Genomic DNA, 18,655 nt, shown 5'->3' with positions numbered 1-18,655 from the left:
AAATATATAATATCTAACAATCTGTCTTTGAATTTGTGACGTGTGTGTGCGCGTGTGCATGCATGTCATTTCAGTTCAAATTAAACTTGGTATTTATTTCCATCTTTCTAGAATCCACCTGTGTCATTCATATACTCTATCTGCATGTTTTCTGAATGTGCGGTTTTCTGTTATGAGGTTCTAATACTTTTGGAAAAAACAGTATGTATCATCCATACTTCCCACCTTGTCAACTACCAAATAATCTAACATGCCAAACAATTTTGTTCCTCCTGCATCACGCTGTTAGGTTATTATTTATAATTGCCTATAATTTCATATTCACATATGAAAAATACTGATTAAATTCCTCTGTTGCCATAGTTAGATTTATCAAAATTCTTTCAGGGGAGATGGAATAATTTAAAGTTGTTTCTATTTCTATTTCATTAAAAAGCTTACTCCTTTTTTCATAAACACACATATATAGTCACAAGCCTGGTTAGTAGATGGCATAACCACTCTTCAACCAACACACAGTGGATTGCAGTCCTACCAATGCTACAGAAGTTGAAAATATCTTTAGGTGATAGATGAATTTCAGCACACAACATAAGAAAACTAGTGTGCTCACTGGAATTCTGAAGTGAGTTGAAAAGTTCTGTTTTTGGTCTCTACAGCAAAGTTTCTGGATTATCTTATCTAGCCCTTAACCCATCGACAGAATTAATATTACTACACTAGAGAACAAGCAAAACATGTCAGTTACTTAGGATTTTTAGTGAAGATGGTAAATTAAATATGGAAATAGACAACAGAATCAACAAAGCTGGTATGGTGAGAAGTCAACTGAATAAATTTATATGGAATAAGAAAGAAATTAGTCAAAACACTAAATTAGCTGTATATAAGACAGTGTTAAAGCCGATTTTAACTTGTGGATCTGAGAGCTGGGTTAGAAGTAAAACACTTGACCAAAGACTAGAGACCGCAGATATGAGAGTCCTGAGAAAGGCTGGTGACATGAACCAGTTATGCATTAACAGCAATACCATATTAAAAATGAGGATATTAGGAAAGAACTTGACATTGTCAGCATCCAAGAATGCATTAGTAGAGGTGGTATGGTCACTTAAACAGAATGAAAGAGGAAAGATTAGCAAAATAAGTGTTCTCTGCTAGGTTTACAGGAAAAAAGACCCAGAGGAAGATCAAGATATAGGTGGATTGATGCAGTAAAAAGTTCCTTAGAAGATAGAAATATAAGATCTGATAATGTATATAGCTGTCTTGTATATAGCTAATTTAGTGTTCCGATTAATTTCTTTCTTATTCCATGTGAATTTATTCAATTGACTTCGTACCATATTTGGCTAAAAAAAAAAAAAAAAAAAAAAAAAAAAGCCAAATTCATTCTCCCACAAATAGCTAAAAATGAGTCCATCAACCATTTCAGAACACTTCAACAGCTACAGTTCTTCTTCCTTAAACAGAATGCACTACCAAGTCCTGCAGAGCGAGAGAGAGAGAGAGAATAGACCATACTGTTAACTCTTCACTTCCTAGAAGGTTACATATTATATAAAAACACTCTGAATGAACACTCTATTAACTAATATACACACAATCTAATGAAATGAAACAGAAATCCACATACGTATGTACATAATCCTGTGAGCCTATCTAAAAATTCATATACATAAGAAAAGACTGCCCTTTGTAGACTTGGTTGATTCCGTTGCAATTCCAATCAAATTAAATCAAACTGTGAAAGGACTAAGACAATCACCGTAAACACAAAGTTACTAAGTCAGCAATGGCAATAAGATTTATGCAAACCAGGCAAGATTTATTTTCTGCTCTAAGCAAATGTAAAAAGGCAGGTAATTATTTCTAAATTCATTGGTTAATCAGTGATTCAAATATCTGTCACACTCATAGGTTCTGCTATCATTCTTTATGAAAGTTTAGAGGTAAAAAAGGTGAGGCATGTTTATATACAGCAATCCCTCGATTAATGCACCTAATGTGTTCTTTAAAACACATTTAAAACATTTTAAAATGCATTAATCGAATATAATAACCTATAGGAAAATGTATAATTCGTTCCTCAGATTTCTTTTTTGACCCTTAATTTTTTTTATAAAAGAATTAGGGTATGTCTGAGAGCCTAGTTAAAGGAAAACCATGAAGCTGAAAGACAATAAAACATATTCAGAATATAAATTTATTATTCTGCTTCTTAACAAAGAATTGAGCTAACGTAGTTTGGCTGGCATTCTGTTTCTTTTTTTCGTACAACTCACGGTATGGCCCTATTGCCTCTTCTGCAAATTTTACTGGTTCTCTTTTCACCAGGGTCAGTCTCTAAGCATTGCTGCTTAAAAACTTCGATTGTATGAAAACTATTTTCAAATTGTTCCTGTTAAACCTCTTTGGACTAGTCAGTGATTAAATTTTCTTCATATTCTTCAGGATCTTCCCGCTGTGCATCTAAATTTAGCAGGTCGGAATCACTCGACTTCTCAGAATGAGATTTAATTAACTTAGATTCATTTGAAAAGCCTCTAAAATCATGCACAATGTGGAAGAATGTGCTTCCTAACGGCTCACATATTGCTAGCAGTAATTTCATTTGACTTTGCGACTTTATAACCAGGCTGAGATTTTTGATTTGGTTAAAAAAGTCTTGGAAGCCATTCGCTTCCAAAAAAAGGCCGGTTTCATCGACATTAAATATTTGTTGATCACAATAGTCTCCTTCTTATACAATTTTCTTAAAAATCTCTGGATATCTCCTTATCTGCACTTGCAGCTTCGCCTGTGATTAGAACATTATGTAGGCTATTTCTCCTTTTGAAACTCTCAAATCACCCAGCACTAACATGGAATTCTTCTTTTCCATCATTGATAGCCCTTTCTTTCTAGGTTACAAAGAGACAATGCTTTTGATTTAATAAGGTCAGTGTTTAGCGGGATCCGTTTTTGGTTACAATCTTCGATCCATGTAAAAATAAGTCTCTCTAATTCAATCATTATAATACTTTGATTTTCAGTGCATGCATGATGAACTTCAAGCAGCCTTATCTTTCTCTTTGTATTCAGCACTTGATTCACCCATTTTTGTGTTCTTGTCCTATCTTTGCTCTGGACTCACCTTGTTCATTTTTCTTTATTATTTCAAGTTTTTCTTCCAATCAGATCACTAATTCTTTTACTCATGATTAAAGGTTAGGAAAATAATTTAAAATAAAAAAAAAGTACGAAAACAATTGCACAAGATATGATCAGTAAAATGTTATGTAAAGCAGACAACATAAATTTTGGCTGTAAATTTGGAACATAGCATACATGGAAATAGCGTAGTATGCCATTAAAAAATAACTCTGTAAAATGTTTCAAATCAGTAACTAAATTATTTCATCCTGGTGAGTGATTTTTTAAAATAGTTAGCCATAAAAAAAATGTATAGATCGAAAATTTTTAAAATCTATAACATTTATTTTTAAGATGTATATAGGCAAACTAACTGAATTTTAGAGGCACACTAATCGAATTTGGGCAGCGAAAAAAATGAAGCACTAATTGAGAGCGCATTAATCGAGGGATTACTGTGATTTTTTTCATCTTTATGGAAGGACTTACTCAATCCATGTTTGAACTTCAAAAATAACAGATGCTAAATATACATATGAGGATGTGCAGAAAAGTTGTGATAATCACCACAAAAAAATTGAGATAGAACCATGTAACTTACACATTATTCTACATATTCCCCACAAAGCTGTTCACTCATCAGTTTGCTAAGAGAGGGTTGTGGACACCATGCCAATGACCTGGATTATCATTATCACCACTATCAATAGCTTTCTTCAGTCCACTGCTAAACAAACACCTCTCATATTTCTTCCATTTTGGCTGATCCACCATAAGTGTCCATAATATTATCACATTGTCCAATCTTACTGCTGGTCTACCCATTATCCAATAACCAGTTCTTGGTGTCTATTCTTTTGTTCTCTTTGTCTGTCTGTTGTCAGACATATCCATTGCCATGTCCTTCGCAGTGCCATTTATTATCTTTTATTGTTGCAATGTCCATTACCTTTGTTTGCTTCCTTGTCCAATTATTATTATTATTTTTATCTAACCACTTTATTCCCAAAACTGTTCTTTTAATTTTTGTTGTTTTCAGTTTCTCTAGCTGGCTCCAGGTTTCACTACTGTAGGTCCTTGTTGGGAGTACACTGTTGTGTCCCAATTTATGATTTTTATTCTATCTAATAATTTCCGCTTATCTATGTTCTACTATTATCTATGCTCGAGATATCACCAAAAAATTTACAAATACTTAAGTTATTTCTCCCCTTAGTACCCCTAATATTTGTATTTATACTGCGCCTTTTGGGATATTTAGTTTGAGATATTATATACAAAAACAAGGAGAAAGAACTAAAATATGTCTGAAAGTGAAACAATGTTGCAGTCGTGACACTTTATCTCGTTTCTTAACATTAATTTCCTGCGTGATGAGGTTCGTAATTTTTCAAGTGGTGCATTGGACAGCAATTTCAGACAACTGTTTTATCATTTGACAAAAGGTTTATTAAATTCCTTAACATGGTACAATTCAATTTTTGTGATTACTCAATTTAATGCTAAACTAAATACTTACAAACTAACATTAGCTTATTACAAGTAATTAGGCTATGATCCTATAATGGGTATTACGATCATGCCGCCATAACAATTCAACACATAAATTCATTTGACATGGACAAATAAGATTAATTCACACTATTTAACTATTCAAATTTAAGTAGATTAACTAAACCATTTACTGCATTAACATATAACTAGTATTACGATCATGCCGCCATACACATTCAACACGTAAATTCATTTGACATGGACAAACAAGATTAATTCACACTATTTAACTATTCAAATTTAAGTAGATTAACTAAACCTTTTTTTACACTAACACACAACTATGGCATTTCAACTTTCCTATACATTGCAATAGACATACAAAATTCTCAGGACACATAATTACTTAATAATATTCATTAGCAAGCTTACTTTCATTATATTCTGTCAGATACTAAAGTCCTAGTATAAATTTTCCTTGGTCACTTCAACAGTTCCGTATTAGAATAATGATACCTATTACAGACAAATTTTAGTTAACATTAGATATATTTTACAGTACCTTTCTTTCTTGAATTTTCCATATGGGCCTTTACCTTTTTCTGATTGAACTAGCTTGGTATAACCTCTCCGATAATCTGCTACTCCTATGTTCCTTTTGGAGTTGAACTATGCTTACACGGTCTTAAACTTTCATAATTCAGGACACACTTTGAATCATCTATATGACGGCTGTGCGACTCGCGACGTGGATATCGATATCTTTATAGCTTTCCCTTTCTCGTGGTTGTCACTGAAGTTGAAACACAAAGAATATGTTTCCTTTTCTTTAACTCTATGGCATTCTTCGCTTCTTACATAGGAAATCCGGAATCGAAATCCCGCTCACTTTTGTTTCCATGTTGTGACGATGGAGATATAACCGCAATCTCCACTCAGGAAAACCGCGTGAAACCTATGCCACGGAGCTCGTAGAAAACTCCTCGGGAACAGAACCAAAACCAAAAAGCTCTGGGGGGGGGGGGGGTTCCAACCCTTTTATACCTGCTCTCCTAACGGCACCTTTTTTAACTTCTTTTCTCCGCCCTCTTCTTGATTTTACTTCACCGACCAATTAGGGTGGCGTTTTTCTGCCAAACGTCCTTTGGTCGGCAAGCCAAACGATGTCTCAATCCAGGAATCGGCCCTAAGCGATTTTCTGTTGTTTTTCTTGTGCTAGCCTCTAACTTAATCCCCTTTCAAATTTTTTCTATGAATTTACTTAATATTTTAATCTATAGCCTCTCACATACCATCTTTTATGAATAATCCTTTTCTGTCTTATTTAGTTAAATTTTCTCTTTTATATCATATTACAACATTAATATATTCTTTCTTTTTGTTAGTTAGTTCAACCAAACACCTTTATATTTTATTGGATGCAAGAATATTTCCTTTTCTTTTAAATAATTCATTTAAATTAGCTATTAGCTTTTATGCAGGGTTTTTAATTTATTTCTCTTCATGTTACACCATGATAGCTGAGAATTCTACATTCTTAAGATATCAGGTGTAACAACATACTGGTTGTAAAACCTGAAGCCAGCTAGAGAAACTGAAAACAACAAACATTAAAAGAACAGTTTTGGGAATAAAGTGGTTAGATAAAAATGTAGAAAGTATTTTTAACTTGGGTATAGTTATGTTAAAGATACCAAGCAATTTTAAACCTGGTTTTACTCCATTTTTTGCACTACCTGTGGGATCAGCTAGTCTTGCATAAATTGCAGGTGCAAACTTGACATTTTGTCTGTTTGCTTACTTGGAAAAAATGGAGTAAAACCAGGTTTAAAATCGCTTGGTATCTTTAACATAACTATACCCAAGTTAAAAATACTTTCTACATCTATATCTCCTCCTGAGATTTTTATTTAATAAGGTTATAACACCTTATGGTAACTTGTTTTGGTAAAATACTTACAAGCTCTGCATTACTAAATCTTGGTATTTCTAGCCTGGCTCCCACTGATGAGACCTCAATAAAGGTCGAAACCGGTCTGGGTAGTGGCCCCTTGCCTTTAATACAAAACATCATACATCCCCTTCTTGGAGATGTGTTTTGGCATTAAGGGTAAATATTAAGATTAGTGATCAGTTCTTGCTCCACCTTTACCACGAGTTGCCTTAGTCTTGCACTACCTGTGGGATCAGCTAGTCTTGCATAAATTGCAAGCGCAAACTTGACATTTTGTCTGTTTGCTTACTTGGAAAAAATGGAGTAAAACCAGGTTTAAAATTGCTTGGTATCTTTAACATACGGTTAGATAAAAATAATATCTTTCATTTTAAGCAGTTTAGTAAATTACCTTTAAACATATTTCTATAATGGTTAAAAACTTTCCATCCTGTTATTCTAGCTGAAAGTTCATTATCAAGTTTATGTTAATTTGTAATCATTTGTCCTAGATATTTAGATGAACTATTCAAAGTGTCTTTAATTTATTTCTATTTGTTTTTGTTCTGGAGTACTTTCACTATACAGTATTTTTGATTTGTCCATATTTATTTTAGGCTTATCTTCAAATTTGCTACATTTAATTCAATAATTATGTGTTCAAATTCTTTTGGTGCTATTGTATGATATCATATATATTATATCATAATATTATAAGTATGATATCACCTGCAAATGTAGATTACTGAAGTAATCTGCATCAGTATTTAATCAAATTTTCTCCCAGTTCAGTTTTCTCTTAGCATAATAAAGAGCCATAGCAAATAATTTTGGTGAGCAATGTTTGCTCTAAGTTGTGCATGTACATACTGGCCAAAATGGGAGTGCACATGCCTGGTAACTGCACACACACACACACACAAAATTTTTACTTTCAGAATTTCTAATCTACAGTCAATAATTTTTGAATATACTATAAAAATTAATTATATGATTAATCATACTTGTTACTTATTTTATTTAGTAAGTTCTCCAAAGTTTCCACTCTAATATCATCCTAACATTCCAACTTAATACACTCTATAATTAGTTGCTTTTACCCTGCATGGTATGAGCAAACTGATGTCAATGTCAGCAACTTGCAGAGGCATATTCGTTTAGAGTATCTACTATCTAGACAGAATAGTCACTTGAACTTGTGCAAATGGTAATGGAATTTTTGTAGCTAAACGGATTTAAGTGAATTAATTTAGTGCTCACAAATTTATTGGTTATAGATAGATGAGGGATCATCAACCTTTTTGAGTGAAGTTTTTTACATCTAATTAAAAAAAAAATCCAAAGAGCTGCATCTCAGCTCAAGATTGGGGGAGGGGATTTTTTAAGAAATGGAATAGAATGGGAAAGTGTTTTATTAAAAATACTTTTTTGAAATATTTATTGATACTGGAAAAAAAAAAAAAAACGTAACAAATATCCAATTAGGTACAAATTTTTAATATAGTTCATGTTCAAAAACATTTGCTCACAGAAATATGTCAAACCAAAAACTGAGAAGTCCAAACTGAGAAGTATTTTCAAATTTATATATGTCTGATAAGCTACTCCACAATGGACACAATTTGGTCTTGCTTTTCAACTCATCTAATGCTATCCATCTGCGAAATTGCAAGGGAGCAGCCTTTGCCTCTCCAAATCCTCAATTTCAGTTTAAACTCATTTTAGTCTTGCACTCCACTGTTTTAACTATTTTATACTTGCCACAATCTCAACAATTAACCTTCCTTGCAGTATGTGTGCTCTGCTCATGATGCACAGGCAGGCTAAACCAAGAAGTGTTTGCAGCATGCACTTGTAGCTGCACATTGCCGACCAAATTAAGTGAAAAACAGGGCAACGTTAATATGAGAAATATCACATTACAGTTTTAGTTAAGCAGCTGAAGGAGTAAGCATTTAGGTTGCTCTTATAGATATATTTACCACGCAATGTACAAGATCTTTTAACAAAGATGCTGTCACCAATTTGAGGAATATCATTTAAGAGTGAGGCTTATGACTTTTGCTACTGTGAGCACAGGCTACCACACACATTGAGTCTGAGACTGGAAATTCATGCACAATGTTTTTCACGTGCACATGGAACAAAAACTAACAAAAATTAAAAGGAATATTGCTGGTGTGATAGCTGCCCTGCGTGACTCCTTTTTATTTCTATTTTCTTTTCCATTTAAATTTATTACTGCTGAACCTCTCTCTCATATATGAGTTATTATTATTAATATTACGTAACACCTCCAGGGAGTCCAATGACTGATCGAGGGCACGCTACAACTCTGTCTCTACTGCTTGATCCACCAACTATAGCATCATCATCTACACCAGCACCATCTACCACCAATCATCATCACTAGTATTTTGACAGACATGCCCACAGCAGGATTCGAAACTGCGGCCTTTTGGCTGTAGAGTGAATACACTGACTACTCGGCCAACCAGACCAAACAATCCGAATTTCCGGGAGAAAAAAAAAGCTTACCCGTGCCAGAGATCAACTAACTCAGGAACCGGTTGAAAAAAGGATTAGTAAAAGTTTCTCTAGTCGCTACTAGAATCGAACTTATAACACTCTCTCTTTGGACAATTTTGCACTGTGTAAGACACATGACAGCTCCAATGAGCTACAAAGGTGCTAAAATTTATTATTACGTTAACCTCAAGGGAGTCCTAAGACATCGATGGAGGTTAACTACTCTACAACTTTCTGTTTCCACCACTCTACTAGCCATAACTACCTCCATCTACATCCTATACACACCATCTACCACCGACCACTACCAGTAGTATTTTCACAAGCAAACATCCATGCTTATGGCGAGATTCGAACCCGCAGCCTTTTAGCTGGAGAGCGGGTTCGAATTGTCTTGTCTGACTGACACACAACTATGGTCAGTCAGACAAGCCTGACTGACCATAGTTGTGTGTTTGCAGATGTATGACTTATGTTCCTCCAGGCAGATAGTGGCTGATCTGCCTGTCTGTCCAAAGTACGCCAGTTTACATGAACAGGGTACTTTATAGGCTCCAGGCACTGAGAGAGGAGGGAGCTGATCTTTTGTAGAGCAGATAAGGGTAGCAAGTTTGCAGTGGGGCTTAAATGCTGTGTGTAGGTTGTACTTTTTTAAAATCTTGGCTATTCTTTCTGATGTGCCACGGATGTAGGGTATGGTGAAACCATACCCTACATCAGAGGTCCCACTTTACATTCCAGGCCTCCTACAACTGCCCTTAGTGGGCGCTCCACCTAGATAGGACTTTAGTGTCACCCATGTGGTTGGGCTTAGTATTGTCTGTTATTTGTTTTTGATGTTACATTAGTTCTTTTGCAATCCCTGAAGATGTCTCATTTACTGAGACGAAATATATAGGAAGTATTAAATTCTGTTTTAATCCTTTCTGAGTGCTGTATACAATCCATTAAGCCTCCAATATGATGTCCTCATAACACTTAAGCCTCTACACACGGATGTTATTGATTCTGGCAGTTATAGTTTTTGTAAAAAAGCTTATAAAGGACTGGGAGAAGAGTTGTAGGTCTATAATTTCTCATATAACTTTTATTACCTTTCTTATATCTATTGGATGCTTTTTTTCAGTATTCAACAACATTCCCTAAGACTAAATAAATATGGCTGCCTTATACCATCAAAATCTTGGAGGCTATTATTATTAGACCATCTTCACTATCATGATCTGATTACCACACCTACTGAGGGAACTCTTTAGGATTACAGGATTACAACATTTAGAATTCCATCTGCTGTTTGCCTTCCTTCTCTGTGCACACAGAAGGAAGGCAAACATTATATCTACGCATATGAAGGTATCCTGGTGAATAAAGCAAAATACTGGTTCACCTACGAATCAGTGTGAATACTGGTCAAAAAAAAAAAAGTGTACACTATTCAACACAATTATACAGTCCCATGCACTATTCATCTCTCTGCTCAGCCTGCCTGGGAAAGTACAGGGTGTTCGGGATAAATTTGACAGTTTCGTAAGGAAAAAGAAAATCTTCTTTGTATCTATTAAATTTAATGAATTGACAAAAAAACATTACAGGCAGAGTTAATTACAATACTATCAACAAGATTTACTCAAAATAACCACCATTAGCATCGATCACAGCTTCAATTCTGCTTCGGAACCTCGAACAAGCTGATGCTACAGTCTCCCTGGGAAGGGCCGCAAAAACTGTTTTAATTTTATCCATTAACTGGGCTTTTGTATTACTGGAAGTGCGATTGGTGTCTTTTTCAACTGCGCCCCATACAAAATAATCCATGGGGTTAAGGTCTGGGGAGTTTGGAGGCCAAACATTTGGACTGGTGAAGTCATAGAAATTTTCAGACAACCATTTTTGACTTTTCCCAGAGGTGTGGCAAGGGGCCGAATCCTGCTGCCATACATACGGCCTACCATTGGCTACCCTTGTTATCCAGGGCTTGACTACAGTTAGCAACTCCACGAACAAAGCCCGAATTCCAATGCCAGGGTTCTCCAACACCTGTTCCTGCAGATTTGCGAGGAATTCTGCTGTACGAACGCAATCAGATCGTCTGCTAGGGATCTTTCTTCTTGCTACATCCTCGTAGTCACCATTGCAAGTCTCTAGTTCATGCCTGATTGTTTTTACTGTATTCAGGGAGCATTGGGCAGCAGTCGTAATATCCTTATTTTGATGGCGGGCACGAATCATCATGATACAAGTTATTCTCTTCCATGATTCAGGTGGGTTCCAGCTATCCATCCTTTCTGACATCTTGTATATGAATGAAGAAGGGTCCAAACTTTTAAATGAAGAGAAGTGTGTGTTAATACATGTAACTTACGGAAAAATATAATTAATTATAAATATGTCAAATTTATCCCGAACACCCTGTATATGCCAGGTACTTAGAAAGAAGGTGCAGGAGCATAGTTGAGTCAAAGTTCCAGGAAGAATAATGTGGCTTTCATCCTGGTAGAAGCACAACTGACCAAATCTTCACTTTAAGGCAAGTCTTTGAGAAATCTTGGGAATATGCCAAAACTGTCTACATTTTTTGTGGACTTGGAGAAGGTCTATGACTGGGTTCCTCGGGATAAGCTTTGGCAAGTAGTACAGGAGTATGAAGTGGATGGCCAACTATTAGCTGCCATCAAGTTCCTGTATGAATGCTCAGAGTTTTGTGTCTGAGTAAACAGCACAAAGTCTGAACCTTTCACAGTCTCTGTTGGCCTCCGCCAAGGGTGTGTTCTGTTACCCCTCCTTTTCATAATATTTATGGACTGGATTGATAGGCACAGCCGAAGAAGTGAATGTGTCAGAATTGGAAGATGTGGCACTGGATTTCTGCTTTTTACAGATGACCAAGTTCTGCTTAGCTGTTCCACAGATGACCTCCAGCAGACTCTGGATAGGTTTGTAGCTGTTTGTGCAGAAGCCGGAATGAAGATCACTGTGGCCAAAACTGAAACATTTGTGGTCTCAAGACAACCATCCCAGTGCACTCTACATGTGAGTGGAGTCCCACTGAGGAAGGTGGAGAAGTTTAAATACCTTGGGTCCATATTCACGAGTGATGGAAAGTGGGACGAAGAGCTAGATACTCGGATTGGCTCAGCAAGTGCAATATTGCAGGAGCTAAGCCAGAATGCAAAGCTGGCTGTCTTCAATACAGTCTATGTCCCCATCCTCACTTATGGTCAAGAGAGTTGGGTAATGACCGAAAGAATGCAGACACGAATCCAAGCGGCTGAAATGAGGTTCCTTCGAGGGGTTGCAAGGCTGACAAGACTCGACAGAGTCAGAAGCTCTGCAATTCGGGAAACCATCAATACTCAACCGTTGCTTTTCCGTGTTGAGAGATCACAGTTACGTTGGTATGGGCACCTGGTCAGAATGCCACAAGAGAGGCTCCCCCTATCAGGTCCGCTTTGCTAAGCCAGAGGGTGGGAGGACACGTTTGGGAGTCCCACCAGAACACCTGAGCTTGGTAGCGGAGGAGCATGACTATTGGAAGTTCCTCTTGCAGCTGCTGCCCCACAACCCAGTTAGGAAAGGTGGGCCTTGAAGATGAATGAATGAATGAATGCACTATTCAAGAAAATAATGCAACAAGAAAGATTAATTAGAAATAAATATGCACATGGTGAAATGCTAAATATTCTATTATTCGCTGATGATGTGGTATTAATATCTCACTCCCACTAACGCTTAGAATCAATGCTGAATGACATTAAGCCAAAAACTGCCAAAAATTTGGACTGGAAATACATCCAGACAAAACAAAATGGATGAAAAATGAATACTGTAAAGATTATACAATCATTCTAGAATCCCACACCATCAAAAAAGTTAAAGATTACATCCACCTTGGACAGTCTATAAAAATGAATAATGGCATATCAAATGAAATAGCAAGGGGGGAAAAGAGCTGCTGGGATGGCCTTCAGCAAAATAAAATCAACAATTACCAACCAAAACATAGATAGATATAAGAGCTCATCTTTTCAATAGTCACATCCTACCAGCATTAACTCATGGCAGTGAAACATGGAACACAACTTTAAAAGAAGAACAAAGCTTAATAACAACTCAATGTACAATAGAAAGAAGAATGTGCAACATAAATAAAATGGACCACATAAGACACACACAGAAATCAGGAAGAAGTCTGGACTCAAAGATGTAATAAAAGCAATCTACAACAGCAAAAGTAGATCATCTCATCAGAATGAGAGACAACAGATGGACAGTCAGAGTAACAAATTAGTATCCAAGAAAAACCAAAAGGAAACCTGGAAGACTGGCCTTAAGGTTGGAAGACCCAATGATCAAGAAAGTTGGAAGAAAATGCAGAAGAAAGGCTCAAGACAGGAATAGCTGAACTCTTTATGACCTGAGGTCGTGGAGAAATCCTGACTGAAATCACGGGTTCAAAAGGTAAATATGTGCATATATGCATGTAAAAATGATGGCAAAAGAGTACTTATAGGTACTTTCAAAAATCAATATTTGTTACTTGCAAGTAAATGTCTACTCTTTGATTAAATGAAACTTCTAGCATCAACTCACTATGTCAAACAGCATTATAACAAACGGCAAAAAAATCATGACCAAAGCTTTACAGGTGCAATGTTATGTTTAAAAATAAAAAATCACTACAGTAAACTATTATAACAAACTATTCTTGTGCTCCCTATGAGTTTCTATAGTGAGGGTTGGCTGTACTTTGTATCCAAAGTACATTTTTAGGGTACTACGATCAACCCTGATAGCAGTGCTGGTTAAAAGTTAAAACTGGAAAATTAGTATATTTACCTTTAATTTACTCCTCTTTAGCAGAAAAATAAAATTTTTCATAGGAGATAGAGGAGAGAAGAAATAAAAGTAGTAAAACACAAAGCAAAAATCAATCTGTTCAAAATTTAAGCAAATATTTCCAATTTCAGTGAAGTAATGAATAAATTTAAATATGAAATATAGGAGAAAAATATTTACCTGAGTTGCACTAGACTCAAGAACAATACTTTCTAAAGCTATTACTGCAAAAACACATGTCTTTCCAGTTCCTGATTTGGCTTGTACTATTAAATCTGAAACAAGAATAAAGAAACAAATATAAAACATAGATAAGCAAGTTCTATATTATTAGAAATATATGATTATTGCCAATATATTTTTTTAAAAAAGTCTATAAAGATATATGCACTAAATATCTGTGATATTTGAGCATATATCTTTATGTGCTCAAATATCACAAGAAAAGGCTCAAAGGCTTATATTACATTTTAATAATTTCTGTCAGTGCTTTCAAACTAATAATAATTATTAATACTAGACCTGCATGAAGTCAAAAGCCTCATTACACAGTCACGTACAAAGCTCATCAAACTGTACTTAAAACTCATTCAATGTATCTGCATTCACCACACTGTCAGAAAATACATTCCATTCCCTTGCGCACACACATACCCTCCTTATACAGTTTCCAGGGGATGACTTCTTGTTCTATCCTATTCTATGGAAAATTTCTTCCACATTAATCTTGTAACAACTCCTTACCAATTTACATGTCTAAATCATACCCCTCTATCCTCCTGTTCACAGGCTTTCCAAATTGCACTTAATCTGTTTTCATAACCCACATTCCAAAGATCATTTATCACCTTAGTCGATCTTATCTGGACCTTTTCTAATGTATCCTCATCACTATGAAAACCAAGCGATCAGATTTGTACACATGTTATTATTATTTAATATGAGAACTACATACTGAATCAATACTCTTTTTTTGTAATTATTTTAGACAAATAATTAAATAATAATTACTATAATTAGTATTATTAGAAATATCTGGGAAATATTTGTAGAACACAAAAGTAGCAGAAACTCTATATTTGCATGAAACACGGCATTGTGAACTGGTATGAGATGAGTAATTAATCATTATTAATCATTATGAATTATTAATAATTATTAATATAAGACCTCCATGAAGTCAAAAGAATGATTACAGGGGCTACACAGTCATGTACAAAGCTCATCAAACTGTACTTTAAACTCATTCAATGTATCTGCATTCACTATATTCACTATACTGTCAGAAAATGCATTCCTGTTCATATCTGTGCCAAGTATTTTTAGGAAGATCTTAAAGGACACAATCTCATATGTGAGAATAGTATAATGTGTGAAAGAGAGAGAGAGATTGAAAGTTTAAAATAATCCAGAGAAGGGAAATCTTATGTTATTTAAAGATTTAGATGTTGATAGATGTGACAGGAACAGAAGTAAGAATAGAGGTAAAATTGAAGGTGTTTAGGATAATGTGCAATCTTGATACAAATAATCCGAGCCATGGGAACAGATAAGCTATCAGTTTGTGTGTGTTCTAAGAATGTGCAAGGAAATTGGAACTGGCTCTGAGAGGCTGTTTAGTTTTAGCTCTGGTAAGGCCCTCAAGAGCAGAAAGAGGACAAAACAGTTCCATTTCATAAAGTATCTCAAGAGTACCAGTTACAGTATGGGAGAAGTTGGTCAAAGTTAAAATTTGAGAGTGGATGAATGTGGAAATTATACTCCATGGGGGGGGAGGGAAGAAAAGAGTGCGCTGGAATAGCACAGCTTTGTAGAGGATAAATCAGGCCTTAGTCATTTATATAGACTTTTTTTTAACTCTTTAATTGCTAAGGTCGAGTTAACTCGAGCATGGAAAAAAATGGTGCCCTCAAGTGGACACCCCTTGCAGATTATGCAAATTTTATAAAACACTATTATTGCCATTTTTGTGAGTGAACAAGTGTATATCAAGAATGTATGATGCTGTCCAGACTTCTTACTTATAAGAATTTTAATTGATTTTATTTATATATATTTTTTGCAAAATTAATTCAGCACATGGGACAATATCAGTAGAATATAAAATCAGCAGTCAAAGGGTTAAGAAAGTGATAGTATTGCTGTGTGGCCTTCTTCATTTCGAAATTAAAATAAAGAGTTACGTGATGATACTGGTGGAATTTGCAAATGCTTCTGATAGGATGTCACATGGAACTCTGTTACAAAAACTAGAGCAAATGGGATGGATATGAAGCTGGTGCTATACATAAAAGTATAGCTGATAGGCAGACATCATAGATTAGTATATGGAGGAGTTAAATCCAGGAGAAGGTAGATAACTAGTGTGTCAGGGGGTTCTGTACTTGGGCCACTGTAATTCCAAAGAACTATCACATCTAAAAATGTACCTCTCTAAAAATGCTTGAAGCTGTTTAGAACAGGCTAATTTGGTTAACTGGTAATCTTCTCTTACAGACTCAGTCCAGCCACTATCTCATAGACATAATATGTGTACCTCTTCTACATGCATTTTCATGGGTACTGTCTTGCTGACTTTGGTGTCAGCCAATTCAACAAGACAGTACTCCATTCCTTCACTTCCCTCAATTCATAATCATAAGAGCAGCTACAGCACTCATTTATTGTCCAGCTCCAAACATACTGAGCCAACTTCTTGTTCTCTTTCATACCTCCTACTTCTGTGCTCTTGAACAGTGCCACAGTGGAACAGTTTTCCCTAAGGACTACAACCCTCAGCTGGTTTTTTTAAAAAAAACAACAACAGGTTCCTTCTTGCTTTTTTGACCACACACACACACACCTACATATGGTACTGATGTGCTATAGGTCTCATGACCTTGTTTGTAACATTAAAAAACTGCCAGCAACTGAGACTATCTACATTCATTGTGAAGGGTACGTGTTCATTGAAATCTGTACTTATTCTTTTATAAAAAATAAGTTTTTTTACAATTTGTATGTCTCTTATTCTCTTAAAAATTATTTACTATAGTATTTATGAGAATTCATAAACATACTATAAATCTCCTGCCCATGTATGACTACCACATTTCAACTTATAACTGCTATTAACTATTGTTCTCAGCACAGAATATGGAGGTACGGTCAGAAGACGATATTTTGTGAAGTCAACCACTTCCTTTTCTTCATTAATACTATTACATTTAGTCTCTAGACTCACTGCGGGAGATACATCCACAATCCCAAAAGACAAAATTAAGTATAATTTTATCTATTAATTGCAAGAATTCTCTAGCCAGTTTGTGGAAGGAAAAATACTGCAATCTCCTTATCATACTAGCTAACTCACCTCCAACTGAAAACCCTCATAAACGTTCTTTGCACCATAATGCAATTCAAATCTCTCCAAACGAAAGGGCACCCATCAGGTAGTTCTCAATGCGCTACAAGCGGCACTTCTTTCTGTGTTATGCGTTACAGCTAGGGTCCACAAGAAATTTTTCTGGGTGTATTGCTGTGCGTTTGGGTGTTCATATTAAATAATGTGCAATCGGTAGTATAACGCATAAGCATGCTTACATTAATTAAAGCATAATGAAACCATAAAACGAATAGTTACTTTTGGTTTTAGGCAGCAAATACAACACACACACAATCGATTTCATTATCCATTTTATGTCTCAAGTTACCTAATCCGCATCTTCCAAGTGGTATGGCATGCAGCTGAATTGGAGAAGGCGTAAGAAATCCAGCTCGAGATAATCCTTCTAAAACCCTTTCTGAGAGCAACAATCCTGCAAAATCTACTTCTTCCTGCAACCGAATATCATCAGATCTCCACTTTTCTTCTATTCTATGGGCAGTCTGGGATGTCATCTGAGCAAAAATTCAGTTCCGAAAAAAAAAGAAATGTATATATTTCCTGGTATTTATTTAATGTTGGATAGTTTCATCTAGCACGTGCCAAACCGCAACTAAGCACATGCCACAAATTTTCACGATTTGTTACCTACGATCTGCAACTCGCGCTGAACGAATAATGTACACAACGAACAACGCTCCATCTATCGGAAAATAAGTACTATGTCGGAAGGACCTAACATTTTCAGTGCACTGCTAACTTCCCATATAATCTTGTCATTAATCTTTATTTTTTAACTTAATCATTCTACTGAAAATTTATTAGCATATTCAGAGCGGGACGTGTTTAGTGCTGTACTAGTACAACATAAGGCACTTTTATACACGGCCCTCCGTGAACATGTTATACGAATTAAATAGATTATTAAAAGCAGAGATTAAAAAAAAAAAAAAAATTCTGTTAAGGAAATGTTTATTATTATTTGACACCTCCAGGGAGTCCAAAGACTCATCGAGGGAGGGCACCTCTGCTCTACAGCTCTGTCTCAATCCACAAACTGGCCGCAACTATACCAACGCCATCTAATGCCGATCACCATCTAGCACTTGTATTTCAAAGGTAAAAGTCCAGAGGTCATATTGCAAAAACACAACTAAGAAGGGTGACAATCGGTAATCCTAAAGAGTTCTTTTGGTGTGTGGCAATAAAAAGAATAATGGCAAAGGTGGAATAATTTTGATGAATACTGATTTATTTATTTATTTGTATGGGGTTCTCCCCTGTTCCTTTATCATCCTTTAAGATCTAATAATGAGCATTAAGCATTTCATGACTGTAGATCCGTGTGTGTGTGTGTGTGTGTG

General features: G+C 35.5%; 1 protein-coding gene across 1 annotated transcript in view; it reads right to left on the bottom strand.

The window, feature by feature from the left end:
- LOC150108730 (uncharacterized) overlaps positions 1-17,929 on the bottom strand; it is a 181,422-nt gene extending 163,493 nt beyond the window's left edge. The window contains exons 1-2 of the mRNA XM_090416184.1: positions 17,620-17,929; positions 14,108-14,202 (exon numbers count right to left, since the gene is read on the bottom strand). Coding sequence (XP_090272310.1) covers positions 14,108-14,202; positions 17,620-17,806 — 282 coding nt within the window. The 5' untranslated portion in view covers positions 17,807-17,929. The remainder of the gene's footprint in view (positions 1-14,107; positions 14,203-17,619) is intronic.
- Positions 17,930-18,655: the final 726 nt, after the last annotated feature.

The sequence above is a fragment of the Typopeltis vanoorti genome, chromosome 3, assembly GCF_054136105.1.
Source record: "Typopeltis vanoorti isolate ZY-2024b chromosome 3, IOZ_Tvanoo_1.0, whole genome shotgun sequence".
NCBI lineage: Eukaryota > Metazoa > Arthropoda > Arachnida > Uropygi > Thelyphonidae > Typopeltis > Typopeltis vanoorti.
This window is presented reverse-complemented; position numbering and strand designations above follow the sequence as displayed.